This window comes from Tetrao urogallus, assembly GCF_951394365.1.
Source record: "Tetrao urogallus genome assembly, chromosome: 2".
Taxonomy (NCBI): domain Eukaryota; kingdom Metazoa; phylum Chordata; class Aves; order Galliformes; family Phasianidae; genus Tetrao; species Tetrao urogallus.
In genome coordinates this window covers 100,707,055-100,727,701 of record NC_136814.1, presented here as the reverse complement: position 1 = coordinate 100,727,701, position 20,647 = coordinate 100,707,055, and the positions used below count along the sequence as shown (strand labels likewise).

Here is a 20,647-nt window from a genome sequence, read left to right as displayed (position 1 = left end):
CTTACCAAACTTCAGTTGGTTTCTCTCTGACTAACTGTATGGCTTAATTGTACTAGATTCTCCACAGATAAAAAATGGCATAACTGATATATTTTGAGTCCTGTCAGGATTTGTGAGTCAGTGTGCTGGACCAGAAGATCAGGTTGCATGCCCAGGTTCACACCTGAGTTAACAACAGCTAATTCTGAAAAGAGCTCTCTGGGGGCTAATCTGGGGACCCTCCCTGCTTTCCAATTCTTGTCCCTACTCAGGGCTGAAGCTACGTAGAATCACAGAATATCCTGAGTTCTAAGGAACCCACAAGGATCACTGAGTCCAACTCCTGGCTCTATACAAGACCATCCAAAAACAAACCCTATGTCTGAGTACGTTGTCCCAAGGAACTGTGGCAAATGAGCCCCTAAGTTGCACTCCTTGTTCTATTTTGTTTGCTGCAATGCATGGATCCCCACCATTTCTAAGTTGGGCAGCCCCAGTAGCTGGCAGTAGCACATAGGCAGCTAAGTGGGAGCAAGGAGCAGGGCCTGTAATGAACAACTTGGGTGGAGCCGTGGGCTCTGGTTGTATGGAGGCAGTTCTCTGGGGATATAAAACGATGGAGGCCTTGCTGAGATCATCCATGTGCAATCTCTGAAAAGCACTGTGGGAGTAACAAGCAGTGCTGCAGGTGAGCGGAGTTCTGAGAGATTTTTGTCAGTAGGATTTTAGAATACTGCTGTGGCAGTATTCTACACCAGCATACACCAGCGCTGAGCTGGATCTCATGCATGAGCCAGAATGCTTGTAAAGGCTCTTGATGTCTTTTGCATTCAGTGAGGTGTTCGTGGATTGCTCACCTTTACCAGTTTTCTGTCATTCAGTGCTGACCTCTACAATGTGCTCACAGTGCTTCCCAAGCAATGCCCCCCCCCCATGGCACAAAACAGGGAGCTGCTGAGTACACTGAGCACAGAGCTGAAATCACTTGTGTTGCAAAAGCTTGGGTGCTGAGAAGTCAGGGCGGTTAGCATCAACCAAAATCATTAGCTATAGAAATGTACGTAGGAATACAATTTTTAAATTGTATTTACATACAATTTAATATATATTTAATACTGACATGTCAGTATGTCAGCTATTTTTCTGTTGCAGCAGAAAGCCCCTCGGCAGCTGCCTCTGCACAATCCCAGTGTCTCGCTTAGGAGGGGAGGTCTGTGTCTCTGCTCCCCAGTGCCTGCAGTCTGACCTCCAGCAACGTCTGCAACATCAGAAGGAGCAATTGCTTTGTGCAGTAGGCATATCTATGGCCTAGGAATATTTCACCCAGAGCAATTTTATTTTACCTCTGTTGAAAATAAAATAAAAAAAAATACTAAACCATCTGTAGATGGGAAAGCCACATTTTATTTTTATGGAAAAGGCTTTGATCTCACAATCAGCAGGAGGGGCAGCAGAGGAGCACGGGGCTGTATTTGCAACAGTATCACTTAGCTCTGACAGTGGCTCCCTCTCTCCCGTGTTGCTCCCCATGGAGCCAGCTCCATGTCGTGCTGGTAGGTTTGTGTTACCCACAGCACCACAGGCAGAGCAGCACAGGGAAACAGTGACCTCTGTAACAGCAGGATAGGGAGTGCTTGGGGAGGGAAAATAATGGCAAACCAGGCTGAAACCTGTCTTCATTCCTCAGGCTCAGTGGAGATGCTTCTGCAGTGGTCTGCCTTTGAGAACTAATCCTGCTTGGCTACTGGTGGGGTCTGCTGAATGCTTTGGTAACCAGCACTTTGGATGTTGCAAGGGGGGATTCACCTGAGGCAGCAGCGGAGTGGGAAGTATCTGCTGCTGAGGAGTACAAAATGAGGCCACGAGGCTGCCAAACACAGGTAGATGGCAGGAGGGGCCATATGGTAGCATTCTGTTGGCAGGGAAGATAAGGTAACACAAAACAAAACCTTTGCAGAGTAGATATAGAATAGCTACAGGCTGCTTATCCTTGGGAGGGAGCACCAAGGTCTTGCAGGTCCTGATTGTGAGTGCCCAACACTTCTGGAGATGCAGCATCACCTCCTCACCTGTTCTGTGCTTTTCAGAAATTATTCACGTGTATCTAACAAGATACTATGGTGATATATTCCCATGTGATGGCTTTTTTTTTTTTTTTCATCATTTCAGCGTTGAAGAAACCAGTTACTTCTCCCAAACAATTGCTGTTTGCATTTGTCACTTTTAATTGCTGATTTTTAAGAATTCTTATGACAACATTCAAGGTAACTTGCTCTAAATTCAGACACCCCTGGGTGTCCCAGCAATCTGTTTCCAAAATTTAAAGTTCAAAAGTATCTGAAGTATAGAAATTCAAAAATTGCCAGCGTAACCACTGGTTATCGCCCACATTTTGGGTATTTCATTTCCATAAATTCCCCATTTTTCAGGCCCTTTTTCTTGTTTGCTCCTGAATTTGTTGAGCGTGTGACAGATACATGTTCACCAGCCAATTTTTTTCACATCCTCTTCATCAACGTGGTTCATTTTGATTGTAAATGTCTCATAAAGGGACAGTGTTGACAGGTTGATCTCATTACAGTTGTCATATTTACATTCTTGTCATGTGGCACATTGCATTGCTGATCTATACTGAACATAGGCACCACTTTACAGGCATGCAGCAGAGTACCTGCTCACAGATTTCCTGTTTCAGGAGCTACAGACCAATAGCAATTATTAATCAGTGCAAGAGAGTGTTTTTTTTTTAGTTAAGAGTGTAATTTTTATAGGGTCAAAACATAGATCTGGGGCACCTTAAAAGAGAGAGATCAAACACTAATATCTAGTAGAGAGCATTAAGCCCAAGCTGTTCTTCCTAAGGTTTTCCTTATAAAGCTTTCTTTCTCGTTTTTGTGTTTATTTAAAATTAAACATGAAAATGAACTTGTCAACATCCTTGTTTATTTTTGGTGCTGAGCAATTACATCTGGTTATCATCTTTGATCAGCTTCAAACTCTTCCTTTTCTCTTCCTTTGATGATTTGCCTATTGTTATTTATGCTTAATTTCATCCTTTTCTTTCCTTCCCCTCCCTCCTGTTTTTCTCCACTTTCCCACTGCAGCATCCTGTTTCCCCTTTACTTGCAGCCTATGGGCTTTTTCACAAGCCTGATTTGTCCAACAGTGGAAATCCTTAGAGTTGAAGCGGAAAGAGACTGGAGTGGTCTGGAGGAAAAAAGTACATGATGCAGATGAGGGGAGTAGAGCACTAAAGATGACCAAGAGGCCCAAATGTCCATCTGGAGGATAATGCAGTGCTGCAGTTCCTGGAGATGCAGCAAGAAAATGCCTGATACTGGCCAGAAACTTGGAGACATGGATTGAGGAGGGATGACAAGGGGAAAGAGACAATACTGGACAGAAATTCTGAAGACTTGGCATTGGGAAAAGACAAGGTGCTCCAGGAGAGGGAAGCAGAGAAGAAATCAGTATTTCTTTTCTTCTGTTGATTTGAAATTGCATCCTACCAAGTGTACAAATAGAGAATTAAAGGCATAAAAAAAGTGTTATGTGCCAAGCCCTGATGCTGGTTCTTACCTTGCTGCTGTTTTAGTAATCCATAGGCTGCTAAGCAAGACACAAGTTTCTCTCCTCCTCATTCCACCACAGCAGCATAACAAAAAGAAAGCCTTCTGGTTTCATCCTTCCTTGCTCGATGCACCTGAGAGCCTGAGTAAGGCTCTCTCTGCAGAAAAGCAAGTCTCAGCAATACTGCCATGAGCTCCATGTCAGTAGATGGTGGGTAGCAGTGCTCCCGTTGTCCTGGTCTTGTTTTGGAGGAGAAAAGTGGAAAGTCTCTGTCCTTGGATAAGGTACCATTATTAACCAATCCTAATGTCATAAAAAACAAAGCAGCAATATGATTCTGGCAATGCTCTTTTAATTACTGACTGTATCTCATATATCTTTGGCTTTACCCAGCATCATGGCAGTGTTCATCAGCCCGCTGTTCCTTGCCATGTGCTGTCCTAACACTAGCTGTAATTTGAGCCCTCTGTAACCTCCCTGAAGTCTAAAATGTGTTGGGTAGATATATCGAGGGTGCAGAAAGATGCTTGGCCTTTTTATTTTTTCCCAAAACACGCTTGTGCATGTTGCCTGGTATCGCATATTTGAAAACATGCAGCATTAACATGGATGTTAGAATAAGAACTGTTTCACTGCTGTCAGGCACCCTGAGGGAACCATTCTGCTGCTTTATAGATAAAATCCCAAACTCTTGTGAGTATTTCTGAATTTTTCACAGCATTATTGGTGCTATTGGCACCCACTTTATTATGGTTGTCTTGTTCTGAACCAGTGACCTTGCTGTAGTTTAATTTGGTCATATTGAAACTTGTTTTTTGTTGTCTGTAAAATGTTGAAAACAACAAAAGCTGTCAATCTGTGATCTTGTTGCCCATTTTTGGATTACACTGAAAAAGGGTATCACCAGAAAGTGTAAGGACAGACTGTAGAAACTGTGTGGCTTCTTTTATTTGAAGAATAGGTTCTCCTGGGTGCAGGGCCCAAAATTCTCTTCCCAAGAGCAGGTCCGTGGATGGGAGCTGAAGATGTAGTCCTTCATGCTTTCTTTCTGTCTGTTGCTCTGTTGGAACAATAGCCCAAAGCTCACCTAATGGAGCAGGAGAAGCTTCCCTTGCAATTTCATGTTCTTCTTCCACATGATTGCTAATGGGAGATTTACTCCATCTATTAAACCCTATCTTATTTTGGGACATGCCAGGGCCATTTAAAGCACTGTAAGTCACTACGATGCCTACAAGAAGAAGATTACTGTGTGAGGTGAAATATCCCTGTGGCCAGCACTTGTCACGGTTGCTTAATGCTTCATGCCAGGCTGTGCTGAGCTAGCTGCCTTCAAGTTTCTGTGCTGCATCCCTTGCCCAAAGCAGATGAGAATGACCCCTTTTGTCCTGTGTGTTGTTATCAGGCAGCTAAGGAAAATGAGCACCGCTGAATGAAAAGAAACCAGCAGATGACATTTTGTTTTCTGGGTGTGCTAATGTAGAGGATCTTTGTTTTCCCAGAAATGGTTTTCAAGAAGATGTGCTAATATTGCTGCTGCTTTAGCAGGAGATCTTTTGTTCAAGCTTGAACGAGGATGTGTGGGAGCTGGGGTGCATTTGTATCACTGAGCTTCCTTGTAAAATCTCATGGATTCCTAAAATGTATGTGTATTTTGAGTAAATCTTTTTTCTTTTTTTTTTTTAATGTGTAACATTCCTTTCCTGGAGCATAATCTTATTCCTGTAAAAAGAAAGAGTCATATTTTCAGGACAGTAAGTTCAGAGCGTTTTTGTCTGTCTGTGTTCTGAGATTGCATTTACTCTGAATGCACAGAAGGATGAGTACACACAGTAGGATCAGTACTGCATATATTTTAACTCAGTAGTGAGAATGGGTTGGGGACTTCTGTGCCAACCACAGCAGCCATGCAGAGTTGCAGAGCACAGCTCTGTGATTTAAGCTATCTGTCACCAAGAGTTAGGTATGGAGATCCAGCATTTCAAAACACAGCAATTGCACATGGAGTGTCTTAGTCATCCTCATTGCTGTTCTCTGCAGCTGACCAGAAAGCTTTTCTGCATTATTGATGTGCCAGTGAGACAGAGAGGCTGCCAAACAAGTGACCTGCATTGTGTCTGTAAACAATAACAGGAGAACTGCTCTGAATAAATGGGCTACTTTTGAAAGTATCTCCTGCATCCACAGCTCTGCTGACATTTTCACTGGTGACAATCACATGGAGGCTGGGAGTCTCAGCTGCATTTTCAAGTGTACCAATAACCTGACTAGAAGCATTCACATTCCCTAATTTTTGGTCATCCAGTTTTTGTCCACATCAATTCAGAGGCTAATCTTTGCTTACATTTATTTGTGAGACAATTTTGGCTCAAGGCAGCAGACTGCAGTGTTACTAGAGGCACTCTTGTGGTGCTTCATGTATAGAAAATAGCGTGTCCAGTTGGGGAAATAAGCATAGTTCCAGAAATCTCTTCAATTCAATGGAGGTTTATGACTGGTTTGGTTTTCATTAAGATTCTTGAAGTTAACTGCAGTGATCTTTCCATCGTTCGCTTGTTCCAGCAACACAGAAATAGCAGTGATATGGATCACTTTATGCCAGCTGGATGCAGGTATTTTCAGCATGTCTAAGATTGGGAGCATCACGAGCCTCAAGGTGGCCATCCTTGCAGCATGCCCACCAGCATGTAGGCTCATCACCAGTGCGTGGGCAGGCAGAACCACGACTTGCAGCACACGCTCAGGCCAGCTAAGCCGATTGTGAACGCAGAGCCCCAGACAGATTTCCAGGCTTCTCACACCCCCTTTCTCGTCTGTTAACCTCTGCTCCCAGCGTACAGCCTGGATGGGCACTGCTAAATACAGAACCGTGGGAATCTTGTTTCCCGGTTTGAGACTGACCTCCACGGAGGCCCTGTATGGATATGCTGGAATGACTTGGCAGCCCAGCTGTGGCTTCCTTAGAAGGGCACTGAGGGGAAATGACTTGGAGGCAGAAAAACAACTTCTTCATGTTCCTGCTGGTAGCAGTTGGGCCCTGTGGGTTTGGTCTCATGCCCCGTAACTGTCAGTGGTGTCTCTTGGCAAAATAGAAAGCAAGACAGTGTCTGTAGGCTGGTCTGATGACTAGATTCAACAGAGGGTTATTACTAAGGCCCTTGAGTCCTGTTCATTTTGTTTTACGTCTTATTCCTTTATGGTGTTGTTTGATGGTTCTCCACCCTTCCCTTGATGTTTCCCACCATGCTGATACTCTCTGCTGCTATGTCAGCTAATTGTCAGTTAATTGCTGATATACTCCTTGCTAACTTCAGTGGGGTGGAGAGCTGTTGCTTGGACATCTGTTAGCTCATGTGTAAGTTCCTTAGGCATCAGGAGAGCTGCAATCACACTTGCACAAGCAAGGTATCTTGCCAAAGGCTTTTTGGTACTCCACAGGTTGGCAAATCTTCATCTATGCTATCAGTCACTTCAAAGAATACAATGTAAAGCACAAAACCTGCAAAGATTGTTCTGTCCCCAGTAGATTGGATTGTTTTGTGTCTACTAATTCTACTTTGAATCAATTGGCCAGCTCTCTACAACTCATTTTTAATGTTCTTCTTGTGTTCTATATAACTAATCTCATTTTTTACCTTTTCCTTTGATGTTTAAGCTCATCGGAGTGATAGATTTCTTGCCATAGTTAATAAAGCAATAACTTTGAGTGGAAATATGTACTGAAAGCTCTGGCTTGTAGGTAATACTACTTTACTTTGTGTACATTTTTGGAAGAAGGCTCTTTCACAAATGCTTTGGTTTGAGACAAGTGCTTGGATCCGACTTTTCAAAAGCTCAAATTCAGAAGTCACTTAAAGCATATCCATAAAGAATATACATAGAAAAAATTAAAGCCATGGAAGTGTTTAAAAAAGGAGGGAGGTTGTACTTTAAATAGATCAGCACACTATCACCATCAACTGCAGATACCTTTGGTGTATTGTTGCTGTATTTCCAAATAAGTCTGTATTTCAGTTCTGCATGAGGCTTGCTGTTAGGCCTCTGAAGTGTGGCCTTTCCTGTTGCCAGGAGACAGTGATGGTAGCAAAGTAACATCATCCATTAAGTTCTGTTTTGTTGATAATAAACTTGTGGAAATAACTGAAAGTAACTGGACTTCACTCTGCATGTAGCTGTATTCAGACAAGAATTTTACAAGGTTCTTTTATGTAGCTGGAATGTATGTGTAATCTTTTGACCTTAGTTTGCAGTTTTGATGACTCTGGCATGTTAAGTGCTGATAATTGGGTTTGCTCTAGGCTGAAACATGACCCACTCTCAGCAAAGAAGATCAGATCTTCCGTTTAAGAGGCTCTCTAAGGGGCTACCTTAGAGGTGCTGAGACCATTTATGCTAGGAATCAAGATCTCTAAAATACGGCCAGTTCTTGGGAAGGATGTGCTGTCCTGAAGAATTCTATCCCAGCTTAGTTTGGATTGGACTTTTCATCCAAAGGTTTCTGTTCTCAAAATTTTCTCTAGCTGCCCTACTTGAAAGCTGCCTTGCAGTGGCTAGTGGAATGTAATTCCTATATATGAGAGCATTAGATGCATGTTTTTTGTTCCTGTCCTTGTTTAAGCAGTGTTCGAATGATACCTCTAATCCAAAGCAGTTTTCAGCCTCCTTCTCTATCCAATGGGAAGGGAGGGGCAGATCTTCAGTATCCAAATATCAGTGTTGAAAGGTGAGGGGATTAGTTGTCCTGTGGGAATGTTCTGTCTCTTTCCATTGAGTAGAGAAGAAGCCTAAAAATCTACTTTGTCTCACTGTCCAAGTGTAGAAGGCTGAATTTAGAGGCAGTTAATCCTACCCTTGGTTTGGGGAAGTACTGAGTGACATTTGTAAATTCTGCAGGTTGCAGTCTATCCAAAAAACTGTCTTCCAATCCCTACTTTCTTCAACCTAAGGGTGATGTAAACTCTTTTTTGAGGAGGAGGGTGTTCTCATAAAATGGCTGACACTGTGATGAAAAGTATTACGTAGATGTCAAACACAGAGTCAGTGACTGGAAGCAGGGCAAAAGGGATCAGTGCAGTTTTTCAAGCCATCCCTTCTCTGTCTCTCTATGACAGTACTGCTGAAGTTGCTGCTCTTCCTTATTTTAAGCTTCCTCTATGAGAGAAGTAAAACTGTTAAAAACAAATGTGATCAAGTGATAGTTTTTGAGGTATGGCATTTTTAGCCCTAATCTTCCACTTCTCATTGAGTTCCTTGGTAGTACCTAAGTGTGAGTACAGTTAGAGTGTGTCATGCTGACTACCCAGCTCCACATCTTGTTTCTGCCTGTGACTAACAGATGTGTATATGTACCTTCCTCTAATACTTTCCCAGACTCCCATCTATTTTCAGCATATGGGACTTTCTTAGCCATAAATCTTTCTTGTTAAATGAAGAATTGCAGTTGATCTTCTTGTCTCTTATGTTTTTAGAACTAAAAAAGTAAAGAAGGCATCTGTTCCTCCAGCCAAGGAAGAGAACCACAAATTAATCATTTTCGAAGAGGAAGTAGACCCAAATGAGGGATTGTTTGGCCCAGAGAAAGATTTCTCATCACTTGGTCCCAAGAAGAAGATAAAAGAGAGTAAACCTTTGCTATATTTGTGTATAGAGAGTTTGTTTTGTCTAAAGCATGTGTATGATTGTATTTTTAAAATACAGTGATGCAGAGTATACAGATTAGATTATGTCTTGGAAATGTTAAGGCAAATTTTATGTTAAAGCGTTAAGTCAAAGCTAGGGCAGAATCATCTAGAATCATTTAAACAGGATAAATACAGTTTGGACTATACTGTTGTAGTTCCCCTAGCTGCTCACTGTTTACATTTTGGGTTTGGGTAATATAGATTTTTTGTAGTTGGCTGTCATGACAGTGGCAAGAGTAGTGTGACCTATGTGCAAGAAGAAAAGCAGATTTACCAGTTCCTGAGAGCATAACATATTACTGATGTGTTTCCTAGTACTTTGTGGATTGGAAATCATTGTATCAAAGGAACTGTCTGCATGTTTTTCATCCCTCTATTCAGATTCCTGGTTAGTATTACTGTGATTATTGTTCTGTGTAGTACAGTTTAACTACACCTTTTACTGGTTTCCCTTTCCAGATGTCAAATTATTTGAAGATCCAGACCTTGGTGGAGTGGTGAGATTGGGCGACTCACTGCTGCTGCCAGCTGCCTGTGAGAAAAGGGAGCACATTCCAAACACAGGTCCTGAGGAGGACACTGAGGAACTGCTAAGGTATCTGTTGTCTAACATGGCACTTCTGCTTTCTCTGAGCAGTACATGGGGGTTAAAAATAGCTTCCAGTACAAAAAGCAAAAAACTGAGTTGAGATTAACACCCAGGAAAAAAAAGAGGAATTCTGCTTTAGAGAGGCTCTTACACTTGCCTGCTCCCTTGTAAATGTAGCACAGGAACATCAACACCACATGTTTTATTCCTGACTTGACTCTCACAAGGCTAGTTTGCCTGCACTGATAACAAGCAGGATGCCAGTTCTCTGAAAGACTGGCATCACCAGGGAATCTGTGCTGCAGTAAAAAGTCAAATTCGCACTGTCTGGATCTCAGGCCAACATCTGAAGGATGAGGCCAACCTATTTCAAGCAGCAGTTCTTCCCAGCAAACTTCTGTTAGAATGTATGATTTCAACAGTAGGTACTAAACCCAAGGGAGAAAAGCAGTGTGTGGTTTCCTCTCCTGAAGCAGATAATTTTGCAAGTATTGCTTTTTACCCATACAAAAGTGCTAATGATCTCAGCACTAATAACTGGCTTAATTTAAACAGAGGTTAAATTGGGTTAGGTGCCATCTCACATTATATCCTGGCAGCCCACCTGACGTTTATGAAAGCTGATAGGGAAGGACATGACCTAATTCAGTACTGTGGTATACTGGAAGCAAGCATTCTGTGCTTGCAGTGTTTTCATGTGTGCGTTCTCTTCTGCTAGCCATCTCACCATGCATTCAGATAGCTTATATGGCTAGAAGTGCCTGTTTTCATGCAGTCATTGTATTCATTAGTTGCTAGTGGAAAGAGTTTCTCCAATTGAGTGTTAATGTCCTTTGCACTGTATGTTTTCCCTTTCTCTGTGGTGAAGAAAGGTCTCTGAAGTCTACTCCAAGACCAATAGACTATGCTTTTAAATTGGTTCGGGGTCATCAGTGTTAGCAGCACACCCAGATGATAACAGAAAACCATGAGAAAAGATTCTGTTTCTTATAAATTCTAGTTGTTTTCATTTATTCATGATTTGTCCCAGTGCTTTCGGTAGTTGGCAAGTCATCAAGATCCAACTGGAAGCGAATACATGTAATGAAGCAGAAAATCATGCCTGCTGTTCAATGGGAAAGTTGCTACAGGAGTTTAGAGGCAACTCCTCACTGTGCCAGAGGAACAAGCAAACTTGACCTATTTAGATGCCTAATACTCTCTGAAATTGCCCTGATAAACCTAGCTCACAGTGTTATCTGTACATCCTAGAGTCTGTGGTAGGTTCAGAAACCTTAGACATGTTCGCTATGCACAGATGAATTAGCTAAATAAAGCAGATATGGTAGCTCTTGACTGACTTAGTGCACATCTGCGTGTACCACACAGTCTACTCGTATACATGTGATAGGTCTGAGAAGTGTTTGCCTTACTGGAAAATGTACTTTCCAGTGAATGACGGGCAGAAATAGGGGAGCACTGTACAAGACAGAAAAGGGCAGAACCTTCTCCTTGCAAAGCAAGAGATGGGAAAAAGCTGATGGTCAGAGGGGAACACAGGAGCAATCTAGTCCTTTGTGATCCTTGTAATACTTGAGCAGTTGTAGGAGCAGTTGCACCACAGCATTGCCTGTACAAGAGTAATCTCCCCCAGCAGTGACTTGAAACTTACGAGGAAGTGACTGTTACAGAGACAAATGAGCCTGCAAAATGTGTGTGGGCTCTGCATGTCACAACATAAGGGAGAAGAGAATATGATAAGTGCTCTCATTGCAGATGAAAGACTGTGCTATCTCTGGATGCATGCTCAAATAAAAGAATTACTATTTTAAGTAGAATTATGCACTTTAAGGAGTGTTGAAGTTTGAGAAAGACCAAATTCTCTGCAAATGCAAGGAAAGGTTTGTGGTTTTTTTATGGCAAAACACCCACATGTTTTCAAACAAATATCTTCCCTCTTCCGGTCCACTGACCAGCATCAACTGGTTCCTAATTTCTCTGCCAACCAACAAACATTTTGTGATGGTGATGGAGAAACAAGGTGAGCTACCTCATTCATCATAGACAAAGGCACTCCTTCCTACTCTTGGGTCTGCTGTAATACTTCAGTTAGGTACTTGTATTTACACATCTCTCCAGAACTTGTGGAAAAGAGATAAATTGCTGTGGCAGGAACCAGCAAGGTCAAATACCAGTGTACTGCCTTCACAGAAGAAAGGCACATCCTTCATAGGATACACTTTGCAAAAGAGAGTGATAGGTAACCACATCTTTTTGGCTGATCTCTTCTCCACAGTGTATTCCTGTGGAACCCAAACATCTCCTGAGGAACCCAAACACCTCCAACAAGTCCAGGGTTCCATTGTTTTCAACTCTTCCAAGGTACAATGTGGCCAACTGCAGTGAGTTGAAAGGTTAACTGACCAACCCTTTCTCAAGTGTTAGAAAAATTACCCTTGGAAAGGGATTTAGGATTGTGCTTTTCTCATTTCCTGGCTTGCATCACACCATATTCCTTCTGGAATCACATCCAGATTCCTTCTGGATGCATTCAGCCTTTTATTACCAAAGTTCCTGCTACAGAAACCAGTATCCTGCAAACTCATACATGATGCCATCTTGTTTCCTTATCTCTGTCTAGCTAGCAGCCACAGATGTGCAAAGTAAGTTTGCATGCAACAGGACTGCAGCTGACCTCTTCTGCCTTGTTAATCTAAATCATGCCTGCCTGGTGTGATGGATCAAGCTTTTGTGAAAAACCAGTGCTAGAATTGATTGTCTGAATGTGGAAGAAGCTCAGTGGCCCACGGAATTACGTAAATTACCGCACATCTTAACCTGAAATAATTATCAGAGTTGTCTGAGCAGCCTTTTAGGAGAGATTCAATTTGCTTCACCTTTGATAATGAATAGGGTGTTGAGATGGAAGGAAGCAGCTGTCAGCATAAGATTTGTCTTTTTCTAGTGCTGAGAATAGTGTCATCTAGGGACCATCCAGCTCTTACTTTTGTGCTGAAGCTGCCTTATTCAGTCCATGCTCTTAAAAGATACACGTTGTCTGTATTTACAGGCTAATCTCTATGTACAGCTGCAAGTGATGCAAATGCTCTTTCTGGAGCACGATATTGTTAGAGGTTTAAGGTGTTTGTGAAACTGCATCCTAACAATGACCATTTCTAGCACCGTTCAGTCTATATAGCTTCCCAAACAGGTTTGTTAGGTTAAGGTTTGGCAAGAAACATCCTTAAAGCAGAGTTTGTATGTTCTTCATTCAGCAGGCCACTGGCAGGCACTGAATTCAAAGGGCAACACTGAGACCTTAAGGCTAACCGGAAGTGATGTGGAACACTACCTCCAGCTGCATATCATGTGAAATACTTTCTCACTGTACTAAGGGAAGTTGAGCAGAACCACAGGTAGAAGAGCTTTGAAAAACTAGAGGGTTTAAATCTAGATCCTTGGGCAGAGGATTGTTTGGGTTGTGGACCGGTGGTAGAGGAGGCTGCAACAAGTGACTAAGAAATTTCCTGACCACTCCAGGGCAGTTTCTGTGGCTTGCTGGGATCTGGCAAAGGGGAAATAATCTTGTTCTGCTGCAGTAGCTTTCAGCAAAAAAACAAATAACTACACTCATTTTTTTCCTCCATTTTGATGTGTTCTCTTTGCTGCCCAAGAACACTTTCTGTAATGGTTTTCAAACATTTATTTTGTTCCTAACATTTTTCCCATGGTGCATAATAATGCTACCTACCAACAGTGGAAGAGCTACCAAGTGAGCTTGGCCAGCAGAATAGAAAGGCTATTGCCAGATAGGAAACATTAATTCTTGCCTTGCTCTTAGTTACATGTATGTGTTTTGTGAAATAAAGCAGAGCAGTGACCTAAATTCCTAGTCCGTCTAAGTATAACAAGAGACCTTTTTGCTAGGTTCAAGTCAGCAGATTTCAAACATTTTGTCCCAGCATACTTGCATTTTTGACAGCCATAGACACCCAGAAACTGTTCTCCCAACTGTGCCACAGGCTGGTGACAAGGGAACTGTTTAGAGAAGGCAGAGAAAAAAGCTTGAGCTTCTTCAGGGTAGGGAAAAATGTAACCAGCTCTCTGGTTCAGATTGTAAAAACAACTGTCTCCTTTCTTGGGTGGGTGACCTAATCAGTAGGCTGTTACCCTCAGGGAGCTTCTTGTGAGTATACAAGTGTAGGACTTAGGTGTACTAATGAGCCTGTTCTCCAGCCCTAGGGCAGGCAGCACTGTCAGGCTGCATCCATGCTTTGGACTCATCAGTTCTAGAACAAAGAGACTACTTGTAGCTGCAATGGTCCCTGTCTTTTGCCAGTCCACGAGCTACGCCTGGAAGCTTTTTGGAAGAGGGCTCATCTAACCCAGACCAAAACTGTGCTGGGGGTTTTTCTAACAGTTTAACAGTGCTCTCGTGTTCCAGATACATCTTCTGGCACTGTTTCAAGTATCAATAGGAACTTACCTGGAATGGACTGCAAGGGAAAGCAGGAGCAGTGGACAGTACCTCCTGCACAGCCCCCTGTGCTGTCCCCTCCTGTTAACTCCAGCCTGTGTGATTTCCAAGGCCATACTGTCTCTGTTGCCTGTTCTAGATGTAATGATACTTCAGAGCCTTTTCTCTATCAAATATGTGATTTTACATCTCTCCCCCAACACTTCAGTAAAGAATATGTTGTGCACAGAATTAACACCAGACAAAATAATTGTAGTAAGATACAGAAAGATAAAAAGTCTGTTCTGCAAGAGCTGTTGTGAGTTGCATAACACAGCTTCCATTTTGATCCTTTTGGATACTTTAGCAAATTATGGCAGTCTTTGTCTCTTGCTTTCATTACTAATTCTCCTCATTAGAGCATTCCTGGCAGGTTGAGGAGGTCACTGCTCTCATCATGCTAGATGCTGCATGCACGGATTGTTGTTCTTGTCCCAGAAGTTTTGTCCAGACAGAATGGAAGACGAGAAGTGACATCTAAAATGCTGATATTCTGATGGCAGCTATATCTTTGTCTGCAGCTCAGAAGTCTTTCACTCTCTTGAAGTCCACATGCTAGCAATTATACTGTAGGGCTTTGTGACAGTTTTTCTTTAATAGGGGTTTTGATTGCTTTCTGTCCAGAAACAATGAGATTTTCCACCAAAAAAAAAAACCAGTCTGTGAATCAGCACAACAGTATGGCAGGAATTTTAAACAACTGTGGTGCTGCTTTTCCATTGTAAAAAAAAAAAAAAAAGAAGAGAGAGACTAATTAGAGAATGATTAATTACATGGATTCTGTACCTGATTGTCTGTAACAAAATGGAGGATGGAAGCAGGAAGGTTCTTCCTTTCATCTGCTTGTTACTTTTAGAATATTTGCTTGATGTTTTTCTTCTACCTCCTTCTCGCCTGGAGTTAAATATGGTGGTAGTTACGCACTGTAACAATTCATTTGCTTCTCAAGAAATAGGAGTCCTTGTTTCTATTTTTGCCTGAGGCATTTTGCATTTTACCTCTTTAGTTTTCCAAAGACAATGGTGTCTCACATGATCAATCAGCAGTGGATGAAACAGTTTGCCTAATGCTGCAGCATGAAAAGCAGGTTTTGAAACAAAGATCGCATTATTTGCTGTGTCCCCTGTAGAAGGTTTTTCTCTCTTACAGAGCTCTTTCAAAAATCCAGGCCAGAAATGCAGCTTTACACTCTCAGTTTCCAGACTGAAAAATCAGATCTACAGAATTGATGACCAGCAAGCATATTGCCAGCAACACAGCAAGAAAAAAAGTATCTGAGCTGTATCTTTTGGAGGTGTTTTGTGACTGAGGTTTTGTTGCTGTGGTTAGCACAGACATTAATATAGAGCCACGAAGGAGTAGGTAATTCAGCAAGCTGTGACTTCTGATCAGGTTAATCAGCTGTGTCTAGTGCTGCCCCTGCTTGGCAGATCAGCTGCCCGTCTCAAATACTTCAGCTGGCTCAAAATCATGCCGGCTTCATGCGATCTGTATGTGTATGTCTGCACTGTCCATCTGCTTATTATGGTTTCTGTTCTTTCTGACCAAAACTTTATGACGTGGACACTGATTCATTCAGTATTTGTTTATGCCAACCTGGGAGGCATCAGATTAGCTAAAGAAAAGTAGGCTTCAAAAATACCAGCTGTAACATGTCCTGTTTGTTATGCAGCATAGAGAACAAGAACATGTCTTGACAATGTGATCACAGGTGTGATATCTCTTGGATATCACAGTTTGCAGCAAATATCTGGGCTTAAATGAATTAATTTCTTCTCTGTAAATGAGAGATTCAGAAGGAAGCAAGATACTCACAATGTGTTTTGTAAGTTAGGTGGGATATAACACCTACAGGGAGTCATGGGACCCAAAAGACATCATAAATCTTATTATGAAATTAAAACAGAATATAGTCTCCAGAATTACTTGAGGGTTGAAATCTGAGCTAGACAACAGCAGAAGCACATGGAATACAAAGTGTACCAGTAGAGCTCATAGTGCAGAGTTCTGAGACAGTGGTTGTGCTCTGTCCATGTGTTTATTTGGTTAGGTATTTCCCAGATGTATCAGTGACCAGGCAGTTGATTTTACAAGGTGGTTTAAGCTGACCATATTTGGCTTTATTTGACAGTTACAAAAAGCTCTGACTTCAAGAAAGCTGTTACAAACAGCAAACATCCAGCTCATCCTTCCTGCTGGGAACACTGTGCCACCTCCTGATGTAGTGCTGTAGGCAAGAGTGTGGGCTGCACAGGTACAGCAGTCTCCTTTCTCGTTTAAGGTTCACTTGACAAGACTTTCTTATCCTCACAAGTCCTGTAAGAATGAACAAAGTAAAACTACTCAAGGGGAACTTTAGCTCAGAAGAAAATTCCAGTCCTGTTGGAATAACTTCTGTACCTTAATTTTCATCATGTAGTTTATATCCTGTTGGGCTGCCCTATCTTAGGCTGTGGTAGAAAGAGTTTTACTACAGGCGCTGTTACAGCTTTTTAATGAGCTGTTTCAGTTGATGTTGAAGTTTGGTAAAAACAGTTCTTGTATCAGTGCTTGTAAACAAGCAGCTAGATTGTTTTACTGCTTCAGACACTGCAGTCATCGAGTAAGCATATCCCAGAGCTGGAGTCTGGCATGGAGATGCTGTCACATTACAAACCTGGTCCCTCATGTTCCTCCTGGTCCCTCATGCATGTTTTTGCTCACACTTCTTACAGTTAAGCTTTCTTTAGTTTTTATATGGTGCAATAAGGGTAGAGCCTTTTGCAAATCCTGTGTTTTGTAAGCATATATGAGGTATGCATTTTATCAGGGGTTTCACTTCTGTAGCCAGTCATTACAGAGCTGATTATCTGCATGGATTACCATTTGGGTTTTGACTGCTTAACAGTGATTGATCAGTGAAGGCTTTGGGAAATCAACAACTGTGTTTACTCCAGATGGCATTTGGTTTGACCACTGTGCTCAGCGTATCAAGACAAGAGGCTGTTTGGATTCAGAGCAAAAGTTGCCATGGCCTGTTAAGACTTCTCCAGCTATGTTAATTTTACTTGGAATCACAGAATCATAGAATGGCCTGGGTTGTAAAGGACCACAATGATCATCTGGTTTCAACCCCCTGCTTTGTGCAGGGTCACCAACCAGCAGCCCAGGCTGCCCAGAGCCACATCCAGCCTGGCCTTGAATGCCTCCAGGGATGGGGCATCCACAGCCTCCTTGGGCAACCAGTTCCAGTGCCTCACCACCCTCTGTGTGAAAAACTTCCTCCTAATATCTAACCTAAGCCTTCCCTGTTTTAGTTTAAAACCATTCCCCCTTGTCATCTTTTCACCACATCTTTCCATTCACATCTTTTCATTCATATCTTTTTGAAGTACATCTCTGTACTTCCTCTTTCAGAGATATGGTGTATCACACCTTACTTTTGCTTTCCTTCACATATCTACTTCCTAAAGGTAAGGTAGCCATCTCTTGGAGTCACACCACTGTCTGTTGTAAGGGTGCTTTCAAATTCTTTAACAGCTGCAATGAGAGCAGAGTTGGGTGCACACAGCATGCTGTGCCTTTGATAAGGTCAAACAATCGAGGTAGAAATCAATCTTAACTGTTCCAGATGTTCTGGTTCTGTCACTATGAAATTGTGAAAAATGGTCACCAAAAAATAATTGTTGTACACAGTCACAGATTGCAAAACTCCCTCAATTTCTTGGAATCAGACATAAATGCAGTGCTTCTAAAGCCATTATGTTTTCCAGTTTCTCGTGACTGAGCGTGTCTGTCTTGGGGAAGGGAAAGAGGAAAGCAGAGCAGCAGATGAAAATGTTTGCTATCCCACAGATACTCAGCTCTTGGAAAAGCAAGCTATCCTGTAACAAATCAAAAGCTTTTTTTTTTTTTTTTCCCCAAAACTAATGTCACATTCTTCTTATTTTCATAATTTCAATTTGTTTTTAGGTTGAAATCATGCTGTAAAATAAATTAGTTTACGTGATGAGTTGAAAAATCATAAAAAAACCCTGCAAAGAAGAAGCAGTTCCAAAATTCCAAAGCTGAGTCACTGAGGAGTTTCTGGTGTTTTCTTTTCATTCCAGAGTTGAAGATGATTTAGAAAAACTCTTGAAATTAACCTCCAAACCCAAACCTAAGGTACCACCAAAACCACCATTGCCTCAGAAGACAGCAGTTTTGCCCAGGAACACAGATTCATCTCCGCTGGCAAAGCCAAAGCAAGACAAAATTCAGACAATGAATGAAGTGGACATTCTCCAGTATATCCAGGAAAATGAATCCATCAATGACCAAGATACAAGCCTTTTCTAAATAGATCTATTTTTAATATGTGATCAATACCTTCTTGGCCCAAATTCCTTGTGAGCTCAAATGACACTATCTGGAATTGGCTGGATCTCCTTATTGCCACTGTGCTCTTTTGTGTACCACGATTCAGAGGGCACCAAATTTGGCTACCAAAGGCTCAACATCATGTTTTCAAAACAGTGCAGTTGTAGTGCAGTGTTGCCTTAGACTTTCAGGGCTTTAGAAAGTATGGACAAGGGCACAGCACTACAGATTATGCCACTGCTATTTTAGTATCAGCATAATAAATTTTGTCCAATTTAATCCAGACTACGTAATTGTATTGCACAAATGGCAAGTTGGCAAGTATGAACAATATCCAACAAATGGTCAGGGAGGACAGGATGCTTTTCTTGTCATTTTAGGCATTTCAGCTCACTGGAAAGGTAATGTTGATTTTTTCCTGTGCATTTTTATAGCAGCCTTCTCGTCTGGCGTTACAGTAATTTATAGCCAGTAACTGTTAAGTATGATTAGCAGTTCCTCTCTAGTTCAGAGAAATACTGAAATCCCAGCTAAACCTGACTGTTCTGCTGCCTTTGTTGCATAAATGCCAGCTTAGAGGAGAACTTGTGGAATGGCACAGTAGACACTATGCATCTCTGGCCCCTGGGGGAGATAACAAATGGCTGAAGATGGCTAAGGGTGCAGCTCCAAACATACACATAAGTTGCAGCATATAGGAGATGTGAATGCTGTGAGACTCTTCTGAACCTACACAAGATACACAAGGGCTATTTTTTTTTTTCTAGACATGTCTTCCTGGATTTCTGCTGTACTTAGCAAAAGGAAAGAGATTTCTGCAGGAGTTGATTCAGTGCAGGTGTCCTAATACATGAACTCTGACTTGGTGTCTGCAGTAACTCTCTCTCTTTTCCTTCCCTTCTCCCATGAGTTCAAGCAGGATCCATGGTGATTAATTCCACTACATTAGAATTATTAAATATTTCATACATCATTAAATATTTCATCAACAGCGATATGTTCCTTACTGTGGCAATCTTTGTAAAGGGAGGACAAACTTGGGGTTATCCAAAATAAAAACATAGGAAGAAAATGTACCGGAGAAAATTTAATGTGCAGGAAAAGTAAGAAAAGCGTGTTAGAATAGGAGTTCCATACTACTCTTCCCCACCTCAAGCACTCTGGTTGAATGGCTGAATTTACACCCATTGTGGGTTGATATGTTGTCAGGTGGAGATTCCTGAACTCATTCCACATGCTTCATATCCGAATGTGAAGGCAAACTGCCCAGAGGGAAAATGTTAATATATTTAAGCCACATCACTATCCCCAAATTTGCCTTTATAATATAGAACAAAATGAATAGAAAGCATTATATATATATATATATAAAATAAATGAAATTATCTTTTTTATTATTTCTTTTTTTTTAAGCCAATGGAAAATATTATAATAGTATTTTAGTTTGATGGAACAAGTACAGTGTAACCATTGCCTATGTAAAATATGTTTCAGTACAATAAAAAAAATCTGCTAACCTGCAGAAATTACCATTCTCTAGGTTTGTTCTCTAGGTTGTGCAAAAGCAGCAGATTGGATTTAAAAGATGGATTCCATGGAATTAAAGTGCAAGCTGAGCTAAAACCCTGTGTAAATAAGTATGAAACCAGGAATGTAACTATGCTCCTATTTCCTTTCAGAGCAGCTAATGGTAAGACTGTACATGGGCAAAGGAAGTACCTGATCCTGTCTGTTCTCACGGAGTCCTGATGCAATTAGGAAGCTTGTTTAATCCCATTCTGCAGATGGAGAGCAAAGGCACAAAGGAAAGAACAAATGACTTGCCACAGACATTGGAGAGAGTAGCAGAGGACTGAAGTCAGGACAGCCTTCCTGTTGCACAGCCTGGTATCATGAGCCAACCACTGCATATTTAACTGAGTGCTGAGGAATCTTCATCTCCACTTGATGGAGCACTGTGCAGGAAACTGATTGTATTTCTGTATTTTTGGCCTG

At 41.7% G+C, this 20,647-nt stretch overlaps 1 protein-coding gene across 1 annotated transcript in view; it reads left to right on the top strand.

The window, feature by feature from the left end:
* HS1BP3 (HCLS1 binding protein 3) overlaps positions 1-18,631 on the top strand; it is a gene marked incomplete at both ends in the record, with an annotated part of 40,712 nt that extends 22,081 nt beyond the window's left edge. Inside the window, 3 exons of the mRNA XM_079550243.1 lie at positions 9,018-9,169; positions 9,690-9,825; positions 18,403-18,631. Of these exons, the coding sequence (XP_079406369.1) occupies positions 9,018-9,169; positions 9,690-9,825; positions 18,403-18,631 (517 nt within the window). The remainder of the gene's footprint in view (positions 1-9,017; positions 9,170-9,689; positions 9,826-18,402) is intronic.
* Between the last annotated feature and the right edge of the window lie 2,016 nt (positions 18,632-20,647).